At 38.7% G+C, this 10,319-nt stretch overlaps 1 protein-coding gene across 1 annotated transcript; it reads left to right on the top strand.

Moving 5' to 3' along the window:
• The first annotated feature begins 689 nt into the window (after positions 1-689).
• On the top strand, positions 690-10,113 carry LOC128659844 (uncharacterized). The gene is made up of 2 exons (XM_053713421.1): positions 690-1,757; positions 7,231-10,113. The coding sequence occupies exon 2, from the start codon at positions 7,239-7,241 to the stop codon at positions 9,384-9,386; it is 2,148 nt and encodes a 715-aa protein (XP_053569396.1). The 5' UTR covers positions 690-1,757; positions 7,231-7,238; the 3' UTR covers positions 9,387-10,113.
• The last annotated feature ends 206 nt before the right edge of the window (positions 10,114-10,319 follow it).

Here is a 10,319-nt window from a genome sequence, read left to right as displayed (position 1 = left end):
TTATAAGGTAACCACTGTGACTGTCATTTATAAAGTAACCACTGTGACTGTCATTTATAAGGTAACCACTGTGACTGTCATTTATAAAGTAACCACTGTGACTGTCATTTATAAAGTAACCACTGTGATTGTCATTAATAAGGTAACCAATGTGACTGTCATTTATAAGGTAACCACTGTGACTGTCATTTATAAAGTAACAACTGTGACTGTCATTTATAAGGTAATCACTGTGACTGTCATTTATAAGGTAACCAATGTGATTCTCATTTATAAAGTAACCACTGTGACTGTCATTTATAAGGTAACCACTGTGACTGTCATTTATAATGTAACCCCTGTGACTGTCATTTATAAGGTAACCACTGTGACTTTCATTTATAAGTTAACCACTGTGACTGTCATTTATAAGGTAGCTACTGTGACTGTCACTTATAAGGTAACCACTGTGAGTGTCATTTATAAAGTAACCACTGTGACTGTCATTTATAAGGTAATCACTGTGACTGTCACTTATAAGGTAACCACTGTGACTGTCATTTATAAGGTAACCACTGTGAGTGTCATTTATAAAGTAACCACTGTGACTGTCATTTATAAGGTAATCACTGTGACTGTCACTTATAAGGTAACCACTGTGACTGTCATTTATAAGGTAATCACTGTGACTGTCACTTATAAGGTGTAATAATGGCATGATCTGAATTCACATATGGTCTGGAAGGGGTATATATATATACATATATATATGGTATATGTATTCTACAAGAACTCAGCTGAATGGTAAAGAAGGGGTTAACTCCTCATTCAGATACTAGGTCACTATGGAATGTAGAAAGATCACATTACCAGACCCCCATCTGAGAAGGATGACCAGCTGGCTTAAGATCCTTTGTATAAGGCTAATGCCATTCCCTACCCCCAAAGCACATGCAGGATGAAACCATATACTCTTAAAATTACAATGAGGGCTTGCTTATGAGTGACATCATCATTGTGGGAGGGATGAAAAACTTACAATAAAAGTAGCAGGAATACTGGAGTTCACCCTCTTTCACTCTTTTTCAATTGGAATGGTGACCACAGCTAACATCAGAAGTAAGTGATCCTTACAGACACATAATTTCAGCACACCATACTTTCACATAGATTGGGCAAATGTATTAGTGTAATATTGATGTATAGTTCACTGCTGAGTATTTATAAGTGATTTGCATATGTGTAATTTATATTTAATCTGCATATTGTAATAATGTTTAATTAGCCTCATTGTAATAAAAGTTTTGTTACTGCTGGAATAAGACTTTGTGAGTTTATGACCTTACAAGTAGTTTAAGCTAGTGATTGTGTGTTAATATTATATAGTGGGTATAATAATTCATAAGGGATTATTAAATGTAATATTAGCCTTTCACTAAAGTGTATAGCAAATAGATACTAAGATTTATAGAGTCTTAGGGACCATTTAAATGCAGTTATTTCATTGGCGAGCCAGCGAATTTTCTTACCAACTACACTTGTTTTAAGGGGGGACTAATCCAGGTTCTTTTTATAATACAAGTGTGATTTTTGGACGAAAATTGAACCTAGTTTTTGCTATACTGTTTTTGAGTTGAGCGTTTCAGCAGTAAAGTCTTTGGCCAAGACTACAGATCCAGAGAGGCATTACCTAAGGATCAGTTGAACCAGACGCAGAGAAAATCATATCGCGCAGGACGTGAATCTGATTTGCTGGCAGTCTGAAGACACTTTAAAGTGTGAGTATGGAATTAATTGTTAAATATGCAGAATGTAGCACATTTGAGCCTGTTGTTGATGAAAATACTGACATAGTTAAAAGACTGAAAGATGTGTGGTTGCAATGTGAGAATGAGAATAAGCTTATTGATAAAAAAAGGTTTTGTTTAACAAAAGAAAAATCCAAATTACAGAATTGCATGAAACTGTTGTTAGCTATCAAAGACCAAATGAATAGAGCAATCTTTGAACATTCTCCCCCAATAGCCATGTTAACAGAGATCAATTGTAACACATTAGATGAGAATTGCCCCACATGTGGGGTAAATGCAGAATATATTAATACTTTAGAAGAAAATTATGACGCAAGAGGCCAACTTATTGCTTCATTGAGACAGGGACTTGCAAACTTAACCCCTGTTGCAGTATTAAATGAGGACAATGCATGTGTGTCGCAGGAAGATGGGGCACATGTTGATGGGGGAAGGGTGCAAAGCCCACATGTTGATGGGGGGAGGGTGCCTATTCCACACAGTGAGGAAAGATTGAATCACACACAAAATACAGAGAGCACACACATTCCAATACTAACCCCACAGATAACTAGGCCAAGAACATTAAACACAGAACATCAAACAGATACTTTATCACTAACACCCAGTGTAAGATCCAGGGGAAGAAATTTAACTCAATCGCAAAATTTACTTTTTTCTACCACCTCTGCTGAAACATCATCCCTGGTATCAACTACCCTTATAAAACAAGATAGAGATAAAGTAATGAGACAACTGGTAAAGTTAAAACCTCTCTTTCCAGTGTATGATGTTAAAGCAGATGTTTTCACTAACATGTCAAATTTTGAGTCTGCAGTAAAACAATACATGCTGTCACATAAGGAAGCATGCTTTTTGTTAAAAATGTGGCTTCCAGGCAGCATTGCAGCTAGATTACAATCACCAGTTGCAGGCCCAGTTAATTTGAACACAGATTGGTTTAAGGAGGATAAATGGGGTTCAGATGGGGACAGATTAAAAGCTGTTTGTAAACTAGTGACAGGGAGTAGAGATTTGGACAGTCACTCTCTTGCAGAAATGCAAGTAGCATTAAATGATGACCCATGGGTATTTGCAGCTAAATTTGAACAATTATATAGACTGACACACAGAATTTCACCAGAACAAACACCTCATGATATGTTGCAGTATTTAATTAAAAAATTCACATATTTGGAACCTAGCATACAAATGATGGCTGAGGAAAAGAATACACTAGAGGGTGTGTTATCTATTATAGGTAAGGCTAGGCAGAACATTTTAAAGAAAAAGAACACAGGGCAACACAGAATTGCTGTGGTAACCACTAATGAAGGGAAACAAAAATATTCAGAGGGTCCCTTCAAAGGTACTTGCCATTACTGCAATAAATATGGGCACAGACGAGTAGATTGCAGATTCTTAAAGAGAATTCAGAAGGAAACTGAGGGAGGACAGGAAAGATTACATCCCTCTGCACCTCCAAAAGAAAGCTATGCACATAATTGGGTAGGGAAAAATAACAAGATTAAGCCCCCAGATAAAACAGGACAGGAATACACCGCAAAGCTTAGGCCTGGTACTAATCTGTATGGCCCAGCGCATGAGGCTTTGAGAGTGATGACTGTGGGGGGAGGGGAAGTGGGATATCATGAAAAGAATTATGAAAATAATTCTCCTCTGATATCCTGCTCTGACTGACTACCTCAGGCCCTGGATGACATGGTCCCTATATGTAACACCTTTAGGGATCATTCTGGACGTCCCTGTGTCTATGGTGTGATTGAGGGCCATCGCACAAAACTCCTCATAGACACAGGAGCTTCAGTAACTTTGACAGACTTACCATTAAGTCCCCCACAAGGGACAAGACAGACATTTCTTGTGGGACTTGGGGGATCCCAGTCCCAAGCATCCCTTATCCCAAATGTGACTATGACACTAGGTAATCAGTGGACTAAGGAAATTCCCATTTGGCAGAGCAAAAACACAGAGGGTACAATACTTGGTGCTGATATAATGAGATCAGAAGGGATGATAGTGGACCTATGTAACAATGTTTTGTGGAGGGATACTAGAGGGAGAAAACCTGTAATATTAGATGACTCTTACATCAGTCCCATAGCATCCATTGCATCAATTCCTTCAGAAAGGGTGTGGCCGGATACTGAAAGTCACCCTGATTTGAAGAGATTGGTCATGGATTTCCCTGACATATGGGCTCAACATAAGAATGATTGTGGCATATTAAAAGGCATTGAAATCAATATTGTAGGCCCTGACCCCCCTCCACAAAGACAGTATCGTTTTCCAGCAGAAGCTATTGAACCTGTGAGGCAAATTATTAGTCAGCTTGAAAGCCAAGGGATAATTAGGAAATGTTCCTCCTCTAATAATTCTCCTTTGTGGCCAGTAAGGAAAGCAAATAATACTTGGAGGTTAACTGCTGATTTTCGTATGGTGAATAAAGTTACCCCACCTGTTACAAATCTAGTTGCTTCTACTCCTGAAGTGGTATCCAAACTGAGTGCCACATGTAGGTGGTATTCTGTTCTGGATATAAGTAATGGTTTTTGGAGTGTCAGACTAGCCCCAGAGTGCCAATATAAGTTTGCTTTCTGCTTTGATAACATGCAATTTTGTTTCAATTCGCTTCCTCAGGGCTTCCACAGCTCGCCTACATACTTTCACCAAGCATTAGCAGAGGTATTAAAAACATTCTCAGTCCCAGAAAGTATCATACAGTATGTAGATGATATTTTGTTACAAACAGAGACAGTAGAGGAACATTTGGAGCGGCTGAATGAACTGTTTGGCTTGATTGCTGAATCTGGCCTCAAGTTAAACACTTCGAAAGTACAATTAATGAGACAAAAGGTGACATTTTTGGGAGTATCAATACAAAGGGGTACAAGATGCCCTACTAGAGAACGAGTTACAGCCATACTTCAGGTGCCCAGACCTTTGCATAGGCAGTCCTTAAGACAATTCTTAGGCTTGGTAAATTTTTCTCGTGATTTCATTGAAGGGTTTGCTGAAAAAGCAAAACCTCTCTATGATCTTTTGAAAGGGGAGGATGTTGGGAAAATTCCTTGGAATACAGAACATGAGGAAGCATTTAAAGTGTTAAAGGAAGGTTTAGCATCAGCCCCTGCCCTTGCCACAGTGGAGAGGGAGGCCCCTTTTGCTTTACAAACATACACATCTGACACTTCAATTTCCACAGTCCTACTGCAGGAGAAGGCTGAAAAATGGAGGCCTGTTGGCTATTTTTCCAGGCTTCTTACTCCAGTAGAGAAAGGTTATGACGCATGTATCAAGGCTTTGTTAGGGGTGCATTGGTCAGTTCAGGCTACTGAGCATATAGTGGGATTTGGGAAGCTCATCCTCCAAACACCACATACCCCTATAAAGCTGTTATTGGAGAAATCATTAAGTGGGGTTTCAACACAAAGAGTGACTAGGTGGTTAATAGATTTGCAACATCGTGACATCACTGTACAACACAATGCAAAATACACATTACCCCAACTAATGCACACTCAGGGTGAACCCCATGACTGCACAGAGACATTCACACACAGGGAATCGCCTCATAAATTGTTCAGGGACAAAACTTCTCCCCAGGATTTACAAATTTATGTAGATGGCTCAAGATTTTGGCAGGATGGTCAATTTAATACTGGTTTTGCTATTTGGGTCCCCTCGCAACAATTAGCTCTTAAATTTATGTTACCAAGATCATTCTCAGCACAGAGAGCAGAATTAGAAGCCATTTCTATGGCTTGCCACAGGTTTGACACACAAGACATTTGTATATACAGTGACAGTGCCTATGTGACCAGATCACTGACAGAGTACTTACCAATTTGGAATCTAAGAGGAATGGTAGACTCAGCAGGCAAACCATTGTCACATGTTCAAGCCCTTAAGAAATTGGTAGATTGGGGAACACAGCACCCATTGCAGTCAGCTATTGTTAAAGTTAAGGCACACACACATTTCACAGATGCACATTCACAAGGGAATGCACATGTGGACATGTTAGCCAAACAGGCAGCTGTAGATGGGGAACCATGGCAATCAGATGAGAATGACAGTGAGACACAGGAAGCATGGAGAGAGCATGTTACATCTAAAGATACAATGGTACACATAGCAAAGATTACAATGGTAGATTCAGAGGTACCTGATTTGAAAACAGAACAAGCTAAAGATCCTAACCTTTTCCCTCTGTTACAGGAACAGCAAACACTCCCAAATGGTTATTCAATTTGTAATGGGTTAATATGTTACTCTAATCCCATTGATCCACAGGCTAAATTGGTTTTTGTGGTCCCGAGTCATTTGCAGGGACCTATAACACAGCAAACACATTCTTTTCTTGGGCATATTGGGCAAAGTGCATTAGAGTACCATTTAAGGCAAAAATTTCATTGGCCAGATTTAGCAGAAACCTGTTTAAAATGTGTACAAGAATGTTTAATTTGTGCTCAAATTAATCCACGCCCTAAAGGTCAGAGACCCATTCTCCAGAGAATACCAGTAGCAGATGGCCCCTGGAAAGCTATCCAAATTGATTTTATAGGCCCACTTCCACTATCAAAGGGGGGTCTCAGGTATGCCCTAGTAATTGTAGATATTTTTTCAAAATGGGTTGAGGCTATTCCACTTCGTTGTGATACTGCACAGGCTACTGCCAGAGCACTGTGGGAACATGTTTTCTCAAGATGGGGGTTTCCAACACTCATTGAATCAGACAGGGGTACACATTTTACAGGTCAGGTAATGCAAAATCTCTGTGCCCTACTGGGAATACAGACAAGATTTCATGTACCATATCATCCACAATCCTCTGGTATAGTTGAGCGCATGAATCGCACATTAAAAACAAAATTGTCAAAAATGCTTTCCCAGTATGGTAAATCATGGGTCACACATCTTCCAGCAGTTCTAATGGCTATTAGAGCTACACCATCAAATGCTACCAAGTGTTCTCCCTATGAGCTCATGACAGGGAGAAAGATGGCATTAGGCCACCCAGGTGAACCACAATTGTCTACTCCCTTGAGAGAATCTGTGTCTAGAGATCAATATCTCTCCCAAATTCAGGAGCAGTTGAGCTCACTGCTAATTTTTGCTGCCTCTAATATGGCCCCAACAGATTGTAAATTTTCATCTACACCTCAAACACCTCTGTTTGAGAAGGGGGGATTGATCATGATTAAAAATTTTCGCAAAAATTCTCCCTGGGATGCAAATTGGGAAGGACCTTATAGAATTTTGGACAAATTGGGTAATACTGTAATTAAAATAGAAAGATCAACCCCTGGGAAAACCAGAAGGCAGCCTGGTTACAAATGGGTCCATGTTGACCAATGTAAATTGTATAGAGGGACAGCTGTCCCAGATGTAGATATTTCTGCTAAGAACTGATATTCTCTTAATCTTTTTTTGACAGATTTCATTATGTGGAGCCTGAGAGGAATGATCGCCACAAACCTATTTGTATTTGTGTGGGTGTTATTGCAAAAACTTCCAATCTGTGACTGTAATGAACTGTCAATCACAAACCTCACAAGGAGTCGTAGATGGAGCTCAAGCAGCATCATCAGAGGATGGACAGGCTTATGGAGCTCTCAAGACCTTCACAAAGATTGTTTGGGAAAATTGACTTTTAATGTGGGTGGGAAAATTGAAATATTTGCAGAAAAACATCAAGACAATTTAATTGGTTTTTGGAGGGTCAATCAGGGTAATAAAGTTGAATGGGAATGTAAGTGGGTGGCTTGGGGAAAATGGACTGTAGGTCTGGTGGGAGAAGGTGTTTCTGTGTCTACAACATTTACAAATCCTATTCACACTATAAATGGCGATAACTATAATATAACCAAGGTTATATTTGAACAACAAATTGGAGAAGGGATTAATTGGAGGGTTACAGCTGCCAACTTTGGTGGAGGGATTGAAGTATACTTAAAAATAGACCAAATAAAGGAAACAACCACATTTACGCCTTTGATCTATTCTACTTTAATCACTACACCAAAGATGAAACATTATGACAATACTCCAATGTGTAAGGGGAAAAGTGTTGTTTCTAGTGGTCCATTTCAAACAAGTACAATCAAGCCAACTCCAGTATTGAGGGATGCCACATTCCAATTTATCACGTGGAAGATTAAAATAATAGATTGGCTAGTTTCCACACATTACCAAAATTGTTCCAGAATTACTGCCACTATGGAAAAAGCATTAGTTAAGTGGGCAGAAGGTACTAGGAGAAGGACTAGGAGGGATATCATGGATACAGTTTTGGGAGGTGTGGGAACAGGGCTAGGTGTGGTAAATTCCATTGACATATCCAGCTTAACAGCAACCTTACAGTCTCAGGGGATGTTAAATGCAAAAGGGATTCATACGCAACAAATGATAAACACTCTGGTAGAGACACTGACACAGACAGTCATTCAGGTTCAGGGTCCTGCCATTCAACATACAGAGGAAATACTGATAGGAGTAATTAGCAGGTTAAGGGAAGTATCCTGGGATTTTGTGTGTATTTCCATGCAAACAGAATTATCAACTGACTTTAAATTAATAGCACAGGCTATGGAAAATAACCATACACCTTTGGGAGGGTGGGAGCAGTCTGTTGTTAACAGTTTTGCATCAAAACACAGAGAATTATGGTTAAACAGTTGGTTGGGCTGCAGGGAAAATATATGCAGGGCTACTTCACTTGTGCCCACTAGTGGTACCTATCAGAATGTTTATCATTTGTTTTCACTAGGAACACCTGTCACAGAATCTCATGTTTTGCATCATGAGTTAGAGTTCCCAAATTTTATATGGAATGGTTCCCATATGGAACAGGTAGATATGTCTGGCTGCATAAGGTTTCCTTCTAAAATTTTATGTCTACCCAACCAGGCAAGAATAATTTTTGATTCCTGCTGGCATAATCACTCATATTGCAATGGTTTTGTGGAGAAAGTTAATCCCCAAGATATGATTTTTCCCTTAGGACAAGGAAAGGTGTGTTTTGTTGCATTGAAGCCTAAAGATGAAGTGCATGTATGGTTTGACAGGTGTAATTCAAGGGAACAAATCACACCAGGGATTTATTGTATTACTGGGTACCCTGTGAGGATAAGTTCACTACAGTTTAACTTCACTGTCCCACAGTTACTCACATATAACGCTACCTTGGGGGCTCCACTCATAACCCCAATATTAGTAGATGATGCACCTTGGCAAAAATGGGTAACCTTATTGCAAAAAGACTCTGTGTTACTAGAACATCTTAAAAATTTTGGGGAACGTGTTCATGTAAATTTCTACCATCAGGAACAAGAACTACAAAGGATTGAACATACTTTTACGGAGATGTCAAGTGCAACCTGGTGGCAGAAATTAGCAAATTCCTTTTCGAAACAGTCATCATGGGGTTCTGCATTGGGAAATCTGTTTATACATCCATTTATAATCATATTATTTATTTCTATATTATGTATAATTATTCAAATTTGTATGTGTTGTTATTTAAAATCATTAATTGCACGTGTATATCACTTATATTATGGTATGCGAATGGAAGCGTCTTTAGTACACTAATATAGCCATCACACATAGGTGGGGTTAGGAATCTTCCATCAGATTCACTCATATAAAACAACCATTGGAATGGAAGGGTATGGTAACCTCCATTGCCAAAAGGGGGGAATGTAATAATGGCATGATCTGAATTCACATATGGTCTGGAAGGGGTATATATATATACATATATATATGGTATATGTATTCTACAAGAACTCAGCTGAATGGTAAAGAAGGGGTTAACTCCTCATTCAGATACTAGGTCACTATGGAATGTAGAAAGATCACATTACCAGACCCCCATCTGAGAAGGATGACCAGCTGGCTTAAGATCCTTTGTCTAAGGCTAATGCCATTCCCTACCCCCAAAGCACATGCAGGATGAAACCATATACTCTTAAAATTACAATGAGGGCTTGCTTATGAGTGACATCATCATTGTGGGAGGGATGAAAAACTTACAATAAAAGTAGCAGGAATACTGGAGTTCACCCTCTTTCACTCTTTTTCAATTGGAATGGTGACCACAGCTAACATCAGAAGTAAGTGATCCTTACAGACACATAATTTCAGCACACCATACTTTCACATAGATTGGGCAAATGTATTAGTGTAATATTGATGTATAGTTCACTGCTGAGTATTTATAAGTGATTTGCATATGTGTAATTTATATTTAATCTGCATATTGTAATAATGTTTAATTAGCCTCATTGTAATAAAAGTTTTGTTACTGCTGGAATAAGACTTTGTGAGTTTATGACCTTACAAGTAGTTTAAGCTAGTGATTGTGTGTTAATATTATATAGTGGGTATAATAATTCATAAGGGATTATTAAATGTAATATTAGCCTTTCACTAAAGTGTATAGCAAATAGATACTAAGATTTATAGAGTCTTAGGGACCATTTAAATGCAGTTATTTCATAAGGTAACCACTGTGACTGTCAT

This window comes from Bombina bombina, chromosome 5 (assembly GCF_027579735.1).
Source record: "Bombina bombina isolate aBomBom1 chromosome 5, aBomBom1.pri, whole genome shotgun sequence".
In the NCBI taxonomy this organism is placed as follows: Eukaryota; Metazoa; Chordata; class Amphibia; order Anura; family Bombinatoridae; genus Bombina; species Bombina bombina.
This window is presented reverse-complemented; position numbering and strand designations above follow the sequence as displayed.

What these genes read in the sequence shown, in the direction of transcription:
- LOC128659844 (XM_053713421.1), top strand. Translation starts at nt 7,239, where the DNA reads ATGTGGAGCCTGAGAGGAATGATCGCCACAAACCTATTTGTATTTGTG.